The sequence below is a fragment of the Megalobrama amblycephala genome, linkage group LG17, assembly GCF_018812025.1.
Source record: "Megalobrama amblycephala isolate DHTTF-2021 linkage group LG17, ASM1881202v1, whole genome shotgun sequence".
Classification (NCBI taxonomy): domain Eukaryota; kingdom Metazoa; phylum Chordata; class Actinopteri; order Cypriniformes; family Xenocyprididae; genus Megalobrama; species Megalobrama amblycephala.
In genome coordinates, this window is record NC_063060.1 from 15,454,740 (window position 1) to 15,470,808 (window position 16,069).

The 16,069-nt window shown below is 36.5% G+C and overlaps 1 protein-coding gene and 1 long non-coding RNA gene across 3 annotated transcripts in view; both read right to left on the reverse strand.

Annotated features, from left to right (window-relative positions):
* Positions 1 to 4,735, reverse strand: part of dhx30 (DEAH (Asp-Glu-Ala-His) box helicase 30) — a 30,632-nt gene extending 25,897 nt beyond the window's left edge. The window contains exons 1-6 of one of the 2 annotated variants that reach the window (XM_048163765.1): positions 4,506 to 4,732; positions 4,292 to 4,419; positions 3,478 to 3,588; positions 2,925 to 3,085; positions 2,157 to 2,265; positions 593 to 742 (exon numbers count right to left, since the gene is read on the reverse strand). In XM_048163765.1, coding sequence (XP_048019722.1) covers positions 593 to 742; positions 2,157 to 2,265; positions 2,925 to 3,085; positions 3,478 to 3,588; positions 4,292 to 4,419; positions 4,506 to 4,680 — 834 coding nt within the window. In that variant the 5' untranslated portion in view covers positions 4,681 to 4,732. Of the gene's footprint in view, positions 1 to 592; positions 743 to 2,156; positions 2,266 to 2,924; positions 3,086 to 3,477; positions 3,589 to 4,291; positions 4,420 to 4,505 lie in introns of both variants that reach the window. The other variant, XM_048163766.1, reaches the window with a different exon arrangement.
* A 1,182-nt stretch (positions 4,736 to 5,917) lies between these two features.
* On the reverse strand, positions 5,918 to 8,614 carry LOC125251226. Its single transcript, XR_007180947.1, has 3 exons — positions 8,377 to 8,614; positions 7,865 to 7,992; positions 5,918 to 6,754 (listed from the first exon to the last, which is right to left on the reverse strand). It is a non-coding gene; the product is annotated as an uncharacterized LOC125251226 (long non-coding RNA).
* Positions 8,615 to 16,069: the final 7,455 nt, after the last annotated feature.

Sequence of the window (16,069 nt, forward strand, 5' to 3'; positions counted from 1 at the left end):
AGTGGACATAACTTGTATTTATATATTTCTGACAAGATGCAGCACAAGTGTGGCACAGATCAGAGCAGCATTTCCTGCAGCGACGGCACACAAAAATAAACACACAGTGCGACATGAATAGTCTGATTCATGAATAAATGACTCGTGAGCGGGTTCCATAACCTTTTAACTGTCAGCCGGTAGCGAGACACTTGGCCTCCTTTTTTTATTCCCTTTTTCCCTGTCATATCATTAATTAGGTATCATGTGAACGCTTTAACACTAAAACGGTTTTCACATCCTGGGAGAACGGTTTTGAAATTTGACATTGCATTACTATGGAAACAGCACTTAAAACCTTTAAACGGCTCAAGTTTTTGTGATACGAACTTCAAATTTGGAACACAGCATGGATAGACATATGGCTTTAATTTTCTAGCAATTTTAGAGTCCAAATAATTTTGTATAATATGTATTTTGTATAAAATAAATAATGTTCAATACATTTGCTTGACAGTAAACTTTAACTTCTATAACTTTTTTACACATTAATTGTTTTGAAGCTGCTTTAATTTCTGCAATAATCTGCTGAGTGTTTGCCCTACACACCAACCTTAAACCGGAGACAAGCCAGTGCTGCTGCCTTTGACTCCGCTTCCAGTCTACGACGGCCATGGGCTGTAAAGGTCATCTCCTCCGGCCAGTGTAAGGTCAACTCACATGTCTTTACCTTCCCACCAGTAGTTCTGTACTGAAGCAGCTCCTTCACACGGAAGAACGGAGAAACAGAAACATGGAGGAAAAAAATAAAACATGAGAAAAAGAAAAATCAATGAGCGAGTTTACATGCACGTTCTTAACCCGATTATGCTGACACTGACATTGCACGGGTTCATGTAAACATGTTAACCCATTGTCCTTTATCGGAAGTAGTGGTTCAGTCAAAATACTGCTTACTTTTTAACATCACATCTCACATAACACATGGAATTATTCTGATACACAAATGATTAGGTTTTGATGTCACTACCAGGGAATAACTTGATTTTTTAAAGGGGTCATGAACTGAGAAATCAACTTTTTCTTAAGCTTTTGATAAATAAGAGGTATTTGTACTATAAGAATATCCTGCAAGTTTCAGAAATGAAAACTTCCTTGTTAGTCAAATAAAAGCTTTTATTGACACCAGTCCTATTAAATGAATTTCCCCACAAATGTGCCTATAGGTGAAACCCTCCTTACACAGAAGAAATCAACGCCTACTTCAACATTGCAACATTAGCCCCGCCCACTGGCATGTTAGTGAGATGAGAGAAATACAACAGGACAAAAATAACATTACCTTTCAAAGGATCCTTTTGCTAGGAATATGGTTATTTATTTTCAACAATGTGAATGTCTCAGTTGAGCTTTATTTATTTCTATTCAGTACATTTCCTGTGGATTCTTTGGTAAACCAATCGCATTTCGGAGCAGGCTTTGCAAACAGACTTTCACGATATTGACTCAACAGTAACAACATGTAAGTAAGTGTGTTAATTCTAATACCTGATTTGAAATCTAATGACTCATGTATAGTCAGATGTTCTTTGTCTATGTGCCAGTAAATCAAACCAGTGATTAACGGTCAACTTCTCATTGTTTCTCTTAGTAAGATGAAAATAATCTGTTATTTAACCTGTGATTATATAATATAAAGAAAGCGATCAAAGAAAGCTGCCTTTGCAATCGTTGGAGCTGTCAATCAAACAGCGCAAGTTTATCAGTGACTGAGTTCTGGCCTCGCGCCCAACCTCCTGTTTTATTCAACAGTGGGCATTTACACTGAAGTCTCACAGCAGACACGCCCCTTAAAACAGCGTTCAAATAAGAGGGCTAAAATCAGGGTATGAAAAATGCCTTTTATTTCTAAATTATGACAATTTTTGATGTAAAAAGCATGCTAACATTATAAGTGCACCCCAGGAAACATTATAAAACAATAAAACAACGCAGTTCATGACCCCCTTAATAAAGTCTTATAAATGTAGTTTACTTGTGTTGCAGGGTTACTAGTTTAAATATAAACCGGAACAACTGGTTAATTCAATAAACTGATTTTTGGGACTGTATGTAAACATGCTTATTTTGTCTATTTGTCAGATGTGTGTGCTGGTCAACAACAGTTTCTAACTCACTCTGACTCTACTGGATGATGTGGCCACCTGAATGACACTACCAAGAAGTGCCCTCGGCTTTGGAAATATGGAGAGTGCCTCAGTCACTGTTGGATCCTCTTCTATTGGCCTATAACATATCAAATATCAGATACAGATGGAGATCATATCAAATACACAGACATGCACAACAACTAGATATAAAATAGTGTGTCAAATTTATGTAAGAGTAGTATATTGAATCATCCCTGTCCACATTCCTGCATTAATGAGCCAGATGGCAATAAAAATCACTGACTAGCCTCTGTTAATGTTGAAAATACCTTACATCCTCATGAGAAACAATTACCCTCCAAACAGGGCTCAAATCACTAACAAAATGGGGTATCTTAGGGATCTCTGCTTGGCCCCTTTCACTTTTTGAAATACAGAAAAATCACTCGGACATATTAACTAGGCACATTTTTTTTGCTTACTACATAACTAACAAGTGCCCATCCTTGCATATTCTGTTAGTGATGTATTCCAATGTAAACTGCATTAGATTGCACTACATATTTATTGTCATTTAATACTTAGCACATTGTGTTTACTGTTTACATCATCTGTGCCCTGTTTGTACTTCCAAAGTTGACCTATACAAGTCTAAGTATTTTATGAATTGGTAACTACTAACTCACTTGTATGTTTTAATGCGTTTCATTCATCTATATATACTTGAATATGACTGGAATGACGAACTTGAAATGATAAACTCAGGTGCAGTATTCAGGAAGAGTATTAGACTACCCTTGGGCTCTTTCCTTCAATGTTTTCTTCGGGAAAGGTTCAAGATGCTCACGGACAGACATATCCTCTTCTTCATCTTCCCAGACAGATGTCTGCCTCCCTTTCTGTCTTGTCTTACTTGTTCTGGATGGTTGCTTTCCTTGACCAAGGACTCCCAGCTCCTAAAGACACAATGCTCAATTGTCAAGATTACTAAACCTACAAATAGTGCTGTAATCATCTTTTTTTGTAAACAGCACAGGAAACAAACCTTATTTGTGAAATTATTTTCACATTTTAATGGTTAATAATGCTAAATGATATATTCAGAGTTGCAGCAAGCAAAATCTTCATCAAAAACCTTCATTATGGGTTCGTTATGAATTTCTTCATTTATTATAAATTTGAATACTGTTTTCCATGCTCTTTTTGTGAAATTACAATGAATGAAGACAGCTTTCGAGCTTCAAAAATGAAGCAAAAGCACAATAAAAGAGGAGTCCATACAACTCAGTACACTAAGATGTTAAGATTGTCTTAAGAAGTACTAAAGAAGAATACAGCTCATACTTACTCTGAGTTTACAAAGAGCTGCAGCTGCTGCTTGACGCTCTGCTTCCAGTTTACGAGACCCAAAGCCCTCAGCCTCCATCCTCATGGGCCAATGAAGAGTTACGGTTGCTCTCTAAAAGACATTGTATAAAAGTGCAAGTGTACAAAAAATACAATGGTATTACCATAATTATCACACAGTAGCATTTCATCAAACAGAATATGTGGCTTCATTTAAATGTGCTGTCCAGACCAGAGATTTTCAATCTTTTGGATGACACAGACCCCAAATGTATGATCATTCCACTGGTTATAGTGGAATGATCATATATAGTTACAGACTTCCAAGAGAAAGATTTTTTTTTTTCAACTTTTATAATTTTTTTAAAAACTTTTATTATTATTTATTTTATACATTTACTAATATCACATTTTATTCTGAGCAATTATTTATTTATTTTAATATAAATTTGTCTTTACATTTGTTTTTTATTAAATTTTAATAATATTATTTTTACATTTTTATTTCCTTTTTTCCCTCTAAACATTTCCCCGAACCCCCGTTTGAAAACCCCGGGGCATTCCAACATGCATTCATTCTAAGATTCTTACAAGTTAGTCATCAATTCTTTTTTCTTTAAGACTGTTCATATAACGTTTGAAAAGTCAGTTACATAAAGACGTAGATTGGTCTAATCTGATACCGAAAAGTAAGACGGATTACCCCAAACTAACTGTTAATTGCTCATACTAGTTCTTAAAACACAGTCTTGAGATAATGGCAATGTTTATGCAACTAGCCCCTGCTGGCCAAGGGTGCGAAAGCTGCGTCTAACCTTGACTTCTCCATCAGTGCAGCTGTACTGGATGTACTGGGACAGGTCAGACAGACCCAGGGATTTGGACAGTGTGGCGTACAAGAGGTTCTTTGGTTGAGGAAACTCTCGGAGAAGATCAGGACGACCTGTACACAAATTTTCGACACTGTCAGAAATAAAAAAAAAAAGCTCGTATTGAGAATCTTCTGCATGATGTTCTCATACATCTTACCTTTATGAAGTGTTTCCGGCGGAGAATGGCGATGTTTATGGATGACACCGGTTTTAGTCCTATATGAACTTACAAAAGTCCAGTTTGACCAGATGTCTTTATTAATTTCAAGAGTATTTCTCCTCAAAGCGATGAGTGCCCGAACCGGCATGAGTACTGTACGGGACATCGCCATGTCTAAATGTCTTCTTCGTCGCTTTTTACGCGAAACCTACTGGCGATTAGCGCCACCCATACGGGAACGAGCGAAGTTGAAAATTAAAGGGATAGTTCACCCAAAAATGAAAATTATCCCATGATTTACTCACCCTCAAGCCATCCTAGGTTTATATGACAATCTTCTTTCAGACAAACACAATCTGAGATATATTTAAAAATATCCTTAGTCCTCCAAGGTTTATAATGGTTGTGAATGGTAACCCACATTCTGAAGACAGAAAAAATGCATCCATCCATTAAAAAGTAATCCATACGGTTCCAGGGGGTTAATAAATGTATTTTGAAGTGAAGGGATGTGTTTTTGTAAGAAAAATATCCATATATAAAACTTCATAAATTCAAATATACGAGCTTCCGGCAGACGACCGTACACATATTGTGCACGTCAATTTGGGCAGAAGAGCAACCTTTGACCCAAACGCAATGACACAATGAGGAATGTGGAGGCGAAGAGGAGAGTGCAAAACAAAACACTGGTCACAAATTAGAAGTCTAAAAACAAGAAATTTTAAAGAGAAATGTCGGAGGATTTCGATATAAGAGAAAAGGAGCTTGAGTTTGTTGCCCAGCCGTATTTGTTTGAACCGTGAGAGACGTCTAAGCTTACGATACTCCTACATCCTGCGTCATAGATACATCGCGTCACGGGTTATTCATTTGCCGCAAGTCAACTTGCGCATTCTGTGTACGGTCGTCTACCGGAAGCTCGTTATGTGAATTTATAAAGTTTTATTTATGGATATTTTTCTTACAAAAACATCCCTTCACTTCAAAATACCTTTATTAACCCCCTGGAGCTGTATGGATTACTTTTTTTTTAATGGATGGATGCATTTTTTCTGTCTTCAGAATGTGGGTTACTATTCACAACCATTAAACCTTGGAGCACTAAGGATATTTTTAAATATATCTCAGATTGTGTTTGTCTGAAAGAAGATTGTCATATAAACCTAGGATGGCTTGAGGGTGAGTAAATCATGGGATAATTTTCATTTTTGGGTGAACTATCCCTTTAATGTTGTTCAAATGTGGAATTATATACAACTACATAAAACAAGATCCACAAATAAATGCAACTGTTTTTTTTTGTTTTTTTTTGTATACTGCTAAACAAAGTAGGCCTATTGCTCCAATACAATGTACTCAAATATTATCTATAATAATGAGGATCAGTTGTTACAGAAAGCCCATATGAAAAAAACCTGTATGTTTCATATACAGCAACCATATATATTCTTTACTCAAATCAGCCAGAATTTCCTTATGTGTTTCATATAAGTCCAATACATGTCATATACAAAATCAGACCGATTATGGCCACTTTCATACTAAAAAGCACACATAAAACTTGTATGGGATTTTTAGGTCATATATGAATACTGCAAAATTCTTATATGAGTTTTACATGACAACAGTATGTAATAGTATATGATTTTAGTAGAAAATGTGTATGAATATCAGTAAATTTCCTATACAAATCATTTAAAATTCTTGATTGAATCATATAGGATTCATTTAAATTTTGCATTATTTGCTCATATGAATTTTATACAGATTATATATGTTTTTAATAGGTAAATTGTGTGTCTGTTCTTCAAACTTTATATGTTTCCACCTAATACCTCATATCTCTACATATAATTATCTTTTATGATTTCAGTAAATATTACAATATCTCTGCATATACAAATCATATATGATTTCAGACAATTACTTGCACAAATTTACATTAAAAATACTTTTATTTCAACACAATCAACAAGACAATCAAATTATACTCCACAAGAGTAATTTAAAATTACAACTTGATATAAAACTGAACTTTGCGAAGGCAAAACACACACACACAAACACACTCCAACAACAACAACAAAATACCTTGAACACACGGTCACGGCTATCAATCATCAAAGACCATTAAGGTTTTCATTTGTTTTTGTTTTCTTCCCTCTAATTTCAGTAAGTTTGGCATTAATTGCTGTACCAATGCTGGCGGTCACCACATGAGGACACTTTCTGCAACGTTGCTCCTGTGAGACAAACAAATAAAAGGCAAAACATTGCTGATGTTAGGAAACAAAGTTGCCCACAGTCCATGACTACATATCAAGTTAGACAAATCAACAGCAGCATGTTTGGGAATCTGGACTTCCAAATGGAACCAGAAAGTTGTGAGTTTGACAAGAATTGCTACTATTGTGGCAAGGAGCAAGAAACTTATTATTTCACTTTGAAATGAAAATTATCCCAAGCTTTACTCACCCTCAAGCCATCCTAGGTGTATATGACTTTCTTCTTTCTGATGAACACATTTGAAGAAATATTAATAGATATCCTGACACATCCAAGCTTTATAATGGCATGGCAGTGATAGTGATCAATGAGTATAAGGCTGAAGAAAGTGCCTCCATCCACATCCATCTATTATAAACGTACTCCACACGGCTCTGGGGGCCTAATAAAGGCCTTCTGAAGATAAGCGATGCATTTGTGTAAAAAAATATTTATATTTAAACAAGTTATGAAGTAAAATATCTAGCTTCCACCAGACCGCCATCCATATTCAAGTTACGAAGAAAGTGTAAAACTCTTGCAGTTCACAAAGCTTACACTATGTCCTACACCTTCCCTAATAAACTTACGGAAAAAACTGTAACTGACGTGATTCCAATTTACTTCGTAACTTGAATATGGATTGCGGTCTGGCGGAAGCTAAATATTTTACTGCATAACTTGTTAAATATTGTTAAATTTTTAACACAAATGCATTGCTTCGATTCAGAAGGCCTTTATTAAGCTCCCTGGAGCCGTGCGGAGTACGTTTATGACGGATGGAGGCACTTTCTTCAGCCTTATATTCATTGATCCCGTTCACTGCCATTATAAAGCTTGGATGCATCAGAATATTTATTAATATTTCTCAGATTGTGTTCATCAGAAAAAAGAAAGTCATATACACCTAGGACAGCTTGAGGACGAGTAAAGCTTGGGCTAATTTTCATTTGAAACTGAACAAATCCTTTAACCTAAACTTACTCCCACTGGATCACATTGAATATAGTAATAACAACAACAACAACAACAACAACAACAACAACAGAGTTTCAGCACTTCATTGACTAGATAAACTAGTAGACTACCTGTTCTGTTGGAAGGGCTCTGTAATTACTCTGTGGCAAATCCTGTCCCATCTTCCAAGTTATGTGACTGATGCTGACAAACAGAGACTTCAGGGCCATCTTCACTTCATTTAACAGATTTGGTAGCTCTAGCAACAAAAATATAGCAAAATAAAATATGATAAAGCAATCTCTTACACCTATTTACTATGTGTACATATGGTCATCTAAGCTGATGAATTTAATGTTAATGATGCGTTTTACAAAGCCATCATGCCAGATGTTAGAGGTTGGAAAACTTTCAGGTTTCTTGTCATATACTTGATAATACAATTAATTACCAATAATTATTAAATTCTTTGTCTTAACTTTACATAGCAAGTTGAATAATAATATTGAAGCAATAGCAGTTCTACAAAAAAATTGAAAGTTTGAAATGCGAAGACAGTAAAAACTACTAAAGTAATCCACCAAACAGTTTGATAGCTGGCTGCTGATTCACCACAACAGTAAAGTATGTGCATTTTTCTTACTTTTTTGTCATCGTTTCTCAATTTTTCGTTTTCCTCCATTTTTTCAGCCTCTTCTGAGTCTCTGTCGAGGTTGTGCTTGATACTCATCAACAGTAATTAATTTCTCTGTGGTTTGGGAATCACTGTCCTTTTCCTTTCGGTCTGTCAAGAAACAAGAAACAAGAGATGGAAATGATACGCATTCATTTTCTTAGATATTTGTCTTCTTTTCTCAATAAATGTAAACAGATGAACATAAATGACTGTACCTGAAGGGGAGGGAGTATGGAAGTAAATTAATGCCAAATGTTTTTGAAATAAAAAGCTTGTTGAATTGCTCTAACTGAAAAAAAATATGCATTACATTAGCTGTACTTGCATTTAGATGCACTGTATTTTTAAGGCTTGCATTTTTATGGGATGACATTCAACACAGTCGTATATTTAAGCTGTGAATATTTCAATTAAAAATATTTCACACACATTTTCATTATTAAAAATTAAATAATTCATATTCACATTTCAAATTTCACTTCCAAGATATTTATTCTGTTTAAAAATACAACCTATAAAATTCGACTAGCAATTTTCAGTCCATTTTATTTCACTTTACAAATTCGCTTCCACAAATTCAGTGGCTCAAATTCGGCAGAAAATTCAACATTTCACATCCGGGAACTGCAGGAAGAGCAGTAGAGTGCCGATGCATCATCTCTATCTGCTGTTAGTCTTCTTCACCAGCAGGTGCCGCTAGCGGCTGTTTAGGAAGACCAAAGCAACGCTAGTAAGTCATTCATTCATAAAAACGGATTTACAGAATTAGAGCAAGCGGTAAGTGAATGTGTGATGATTATCAGGGCCAGTGTAAATGCAGAAAAGCTGATAAAGACACAAAAGCTGCATTTATGTTTAATTCAGTGTCTTTACGCTTACTTTCCCAGTGTAGCTACAGCTTTCTCTACAGTGAACAAGATAACGTTATTGCCCGATGCTGGTGTATAGATCAAACGTTAAATCTGAGATAGACATATTTCTCTCTGTTGTTTAGTTTCCTTAACTTTATATCGCAGCGCTGTGTTGTAATACTAGGGCTTCCCTCATCCGTCATAGCTGCCATCAGGACATATAAACTCTTAACACAGCTTAATGGACTCGTACAGTGATATAAAAGACCAAACTCGCACCTCATTTGTGATGTAGGTTAGACTATATAGGCTCCAAGAAAGCAGATACTGGCATAAAGTTGATTTGACGCTGAACGTTTGATTATGATATTCGCAAATTTAGGGACTGTCTCTAAAGTTACAACATTCTGTATTCACGTTTCTACCTTCTACTAAACTCTTGTAGACACACATGCACATATACATATTCAAACACACCTCACTCAAAGTACATGCATATATACTATTTCTTTTTTTTTTTTTTTTTACACGTTCATCACACAATTTTTTTTACTTTGTTCATTTTTTATTTTACCTGATCATAGATTATCCTGCTTATACAAATTTTAAATAAAATTTAGAAATAAAATTAACTAAGTAGAACTAATTGTGTGATGAATGTGTAAAAAAAGAAAAAGTATATGTGCATGTACTTTGAGTTGAGTGTGTTGTGTGAGTGTGTGTGTGTGTGTGTGTGTGTGTGTGTGTGAGTGTGTGTGTGTGTGTGTGTGAGAGAGAGAGAGAGAGAGAGAGAGAGAGAGAGAGAGAGAGAGAGAGAGAGAGAGAGAGAGAGAGAGAGAGAGAGAGAGAGAGAGAGAGAGAGAGAGAGAGAGAGAGAGAGAGAAAGAGAGAGAGAAGGGTGCATCACTCTTCGACCTGGCACCTATAGATGAACACTTCACAGGTAGTTTTGGTGATTGTAAATCATTCTCATCAAATGCTATTGAGCTTTAAATTATGGCATTTTTTTGTATGATCCAATACAGTAGTGAAATACATAGCAATCTTTACATATTACTTGACAGTTTATTTGGAAACACTTTACAGTAAGGTTCATAATGTATTAACTAATGTGAACTATCCATGAGCAACACATTTGTTGTTGTATTTGTTAATCTTTGTTAACGTTAATAAAAATACAGCAGTTCATTGTTCATGTTACTTCACTGTGCATTAACTAAAGTTGACAAATACAACTCTTGATTTTAATAATGTATTAGTAAATGCTGGATTTAACATTAACAAAGATTAGTAAGTGCTGTAGAAGTGCAGTTCATTGTTCGTTCATATCAACTATTTAATATAAAGTGTTTATAAACTTTTATTTTAATAAACATCAAAAATCTAAAAGGTTTGCATACCTGACACCTAGATGAACAATTTACAGTTGGTTTTGTGACTAAGTCATTCTCTTTAAATGCTTTTGAAGATAGAAACGTGAATACAGAATGTTGTAACTTTAGAGACAGTCCCTAAATTTGCAAATATCATAATCAAACGTTCAGCGTCAAATCAACTTAATGCCAGTATCTGCTTTCTTGGAGCCTATATAGTCTAACCTACATCACAAATGAGGTGCGAGTTTGGTCTTTTATATCACTGTACGAGTCCATTAAGCTGTGTTAAGAGTTTATATGTCCTGATGGCAGCTATGACGGATGAGGGAAGCCCTAGTATTACAACACAGCGCTGCGATATAAAGTTAAGGAAACTAAACAACAGAGAGAAATATATGTCTATCTCAGATTTAACGTTTGATCTATACACCAGCATCGGGCAATAACGTTATCTTGTTCACTGGAGAGAAAGCTGTAGCTACACTGGGAAAGTAAGCGTAAATACACTGAATTAAACATAAATGCAGCTTTTGTGTCTTTATCAGCTTTTCTGCATTTATACTGGCCCTGATAATCATCACACATTCACTTACCGCTTGCTCTAATTCTGTAAATCCGTTTTTATGAATGAATGATGACTTACTAGCGTTGCTTTGGTCTTCCTAAACAGCCGCTAGCGGCACCTGCTGGTGAAGAAGACTAACAGCAGATAGAGATGATGCATCGGCACTCTACTGCTCTTCCTGCAGTTCCCGGATGTGAAATGTTGAATTTTCTGCCGAATTTGAGCCACTGAATTTGTGGAAGCGAATTTGTAAAGCGAAATAAAATGGACTGAAAATTGCTAGTCGAATTTTATAGGTTGTATTTTTAAACAGAATGAATATTTTGGAAGTGAAATCTAAAAGGTGAATATGAATTACTGAATTTTTAATAATGAAAATGTGTGTGAAATATTTTTAATTGAAATATTCACAGCCTAAATATACGACCATGTTGATTTTCAGCCCATAAAAATGCAAGCCTTAAAAATACAGTGCATCTAAATGCAAGTACAGCTAATGTAATGCATATTTTTTTCAAATAGTGCAATTCAACAAGCTTATTATTTCAAAAACATTTGGCATTATTTTACTTCCATAAGGGAGGCAGATCTCAAAGGAGATATGTTAATACTTTATTTTAAAGGTCCACAATTATGCATGTTACACACATACACACTAGTAATTAATGATCAACTTAAATAGGCTAGTAAGGGCATATTAGCCGTTATTAGGGGTTCAAGCACGTAGTGCTGAAACCCTATTGTAATTGTCCTGATTTTTAGGGGTTCAAGCACGTAGTGCTGAAACCCTATTGTAATTGTCCTGATTTTTATTATTTTTCCCGTGCCGTAAAACTGATCGTGCAGCCCAAACCGTAAGTGCTAGAGACTTGAAACTTTGTCAGATGATAGTACAAAAATCGAGGAGAGGTTGACAAAGTATGACCCAAATCGGCCAATAGGTGGCGCTACAGCGATCAAAAGTAGAAAATCGTCAATATCTCCTAAACCATTTGTCCTAGAATCAAGTGTCTTATATCATTGTAATCCGTGGGTCAAGCCGGACAAAATGTATATCTCCGATTTCATTTCCGCCAGGAAAAATTTTCGGCCATTTTGAATTTTGTCCAAAACCTACTTTTGCGAACTAGTCCTAGGATTTTTGCCCGATCGGAACCAAACCAGTGCAGAAATGTTCTCTGGAGTCTAAAGATCAATAATTATCGAGAGAATTTTGAAATTTTGATTCACAATCGCTAAGGGGTGCCAAAACATGCAATGTGGGAGGAGCCACTTTTACTAAAATGGCTATAACTCAAGAAGGAAATGACATATTTGCACCAAACTCGGAAGACATGTGTAGGGGCTCATTCTTTGGTCACGATAATAAAATCGCGTCGATTGGACACTAGGTGGCGCTATAACTTGAAAAAAACATAAAAACGGTTGTAACTATGCAACCGTTAGACCGATTGACTTGAAATTTGGCATGCAGTGTCTTGGTCCAAGGGGGCATGATATTCAATGAGGACATTGGCGTATCTCAAAAAACATGGCCGCCATCAGCCAATGAAGTTTGAGCACCTATTAGACAAGGTTAACGGAGGTCGATCGGAACGAAACTCGATAGGCATGTTCGACTCATGGTCCTAAAGGTCTGTAAGAATTTTGAAAGAAATCGGCCACAAGTTGGCGCTAACGAGTTTTACGCCTCAGTAATCACGTGGTGTGTCACAAAACCACACAACATGCATATCATTTGATAGATCTCCTCATGCTGAACAACTTTGCCTCAAGAACCAATGCTGTCAATCAAATCGTTCATTAATTATTTGCAAATATGTGAAAAACCTACTTTTGCGAACTAGTCCTAGGTTTTTTGTCCGATCGGAATGAAACCAGTGTAGGACAATTCTATGGACTCTCTAGATCAATAATTATCGAAAACAATTGAACTTTATCATTTGGGTTGCTATAACAGGGTCATTTAGAAAATGGGTGTGGCAAAATGTACTTAAAAGCCTATAAATCCTAAACGAAAACTCGGAACTTCACGAAAATAAGTGAGCATATGCCAAATAATGTTCTAAATAAGCATGACAAATTTTGTGAAGATTGGGCAACAGGTATAGAAGTTATAACAGTTACAATTATGAAAAATGACAATATTCCTATGTTTATAAACGAAATCTCAACCAATCCAGCCAGCACTGAGCTCATTCGAACCGTCTAGATGACGTCTGTCCACACTATGAATTTCAGGCATTTTCATTGAATTTTCGCCGAGATATTAGCCAAAAACCAGCGGGCGCGATTTAAAATGGCGGCCGCCAATGACGTCACATCCCGGTACATTTTTGCTTCTAACTCAGGAACCGAAAGTCCCCGCGAGCTCAAACTCGGATGGCAAGGTCCCCTCCGGGCCCTTGAGCGGCCACATCCGTCGCGGGCCTCGGGAACGCCCCCCCGCGGATCGCGAGTTCGCGGGACCCCCGAATTTAAACGGCCGTAACTCCCGAGCCCTACCTCCTAGGACCTTGGGGAAGGGCTCGTTGGAAAGGCCTTTTCCCCAACTAGATTCGATTCAAGATTGGTGCGATTTGGTCTGGGCGTTCTTGAGACATAAGCACAAAAAGATACGCATTAGACCAGGCGTAACTCCCGACCCCCAACACTCACTGTCCCCGCGATGGTCTCGTTCCACAGGGCCCGTTGAGCTCTATCTACCCGCTGAGTTTCAGAATTTTTCAATGTCCTGTTCCTGAGATATAAGCGATAAACCAAATTCCTACTCATCATTCATTCATTCATTATTTTGGTGTGAAAAAGACAAGACTTGCACTAAGATTTTCTTACCTATCATGTATTTCAAATATCTACAATAAAATGGGTGTGTAAACATGTTTAATGCAGTCATGGAAAATGTACAAAACCAAAACCAGACCATGAAAGTAGGCTAATGACTGGTCCTTTGCTGCCACCTGCTGGTTAAAGTTGTCATATTGTTCTATAATCCATATTTAGACTTGATAAAATCACTATTAATGATTACAATCACATTTTGTCAAAATGCATCACTTAATTTCGGTTGAAGTATTAGTGACAATTGTGCCACATTATGTGAAACTTTAAGGAGACTTGGAGTAAACATGTTGTTACCCATCATTTATTTTGCCAATCAAATTGTTCATTCAAGAATATTTTAAAAACCTACTTTTGCATACTAATCAGGTTTTTTGCTCAATCTGAATAAAACCAATGCAGTACAATTCTCTGGACTCTGTTGTTTAATAATAATCAAAAAAGTTGAACTTTTGCATAAGTGGATATAAAAGGGTCATTTCAAAATGTGGCCTTCACCAAGTGTCCCTGAAAGCCATATATCTCTCCAAGGAATGCTCAGACACACAAAACACAAAACAGATACTGTTTTGACACAGAATGAAAGTGAGCCAATAAGTGGTGTGTGTTTGTGTATGTGTAAGCACGCGTATTATTGTTTAAGCCTTTTCTTTCTCTTTCTCTGTGTTTGATTTAGCATATATCATAGCTGGTCATCTGTGATTTAAGCAGTGTCATGCTTGCTAAATAAAGCTTAATATCTTTTTGCACATATATGTTAATTAAAGGCCTTAAAGGCTTGAACCCCGGTAAATGCTGCTTGCAGCTTTAATTAGGGGTTCAAGCACGAAGTGCTGAAACCCTATTGTAATTGTTAGGATTTTTATTAGGGGTTCAAGCACGTAGTGCTGAAACCCTATTGTAATTGTTAGGATTATTATTATTAGGGGTTCAAGCACGAAGTGCTGAAACCCTATTGTAATTGTTAGGATTTTTATTAGGGGTTCAAGCACGAAGTGCTGAAACCCTATTGTAATTGTTAGGATTTTTATTATTATTAGGGGTTCAAGCACGAAGTGCTGAAACCCTATTGTAATTGTTAGGATTTTTATTATTATTATTATTATTCTTTTTCTTCTGCCGTAAAACGCATCGTGCAGCCCAAACCGTAAGGCCTAGAGACTTGAAACTTTGTCAAATGATAGTACAAAAATCGAGGAGAGGTTGACAAAGTATGACCCAAATCGGCCAATAGGTGGCGCTACAGCGATCAAATGCGCGAAATGGCTCATAACTCCTAAACCGTGTGTCACAGGCTCAAGTGTCTTATATCACTGGAAAGCTGAGACCTTGACGAACAAAACGTATATCTCCGATTTCATTTCCGGTATGAAAATTTTTCCGCCATTTTGAATTTTGTCAAAAAACTACTTTTGCGAACTAGTCCTAGGTTTTTCGTCCGATCGGAACCAAACCAGTGCAGAAATGTTCTCTGGAGTCTAAAGATGAATAATTATCGAGAGAATTTTGAAATTTTGATTCACAGTCGCTAAGGGGCACCAAAATGTATGTTAAGGGCGGAGCCACTTTTACTAAAATGGCTATAACTCGAAAACAAAATGAGATATTTTCACCAAACTTGGTACACATGTGTATGGGCTCAATCTTTGGTCACGATAAAAAAATCGCGTCGATTGGACACTAGGTGGCACTATAATACGAAAAAAACATAAAAGTATCTGTAACTATGCAACCGTTAGTCCGATTGACTTGAAATTTGGCATGCAGTGTCTTGGTCCAAGGGGGCATGACTGCCTATGAGGACATTGGCGTATCTCAGAAAACATGGCCGCCATCGGCCAATGAAGTTTGAGCACCTATTAGACAAGGTTAACGTACGCCGATCGGAACGAAACTCGATGGGCATGTTCGACTCATGGACCTAGAGGTCTGAAACAATTTTGAAAGAAATCGGCCACAAGTTGGCGCTAACGAGTTTTACGCCTCGGCAATCACGTGGTGTTTCATAAAACCACACAATATGCATA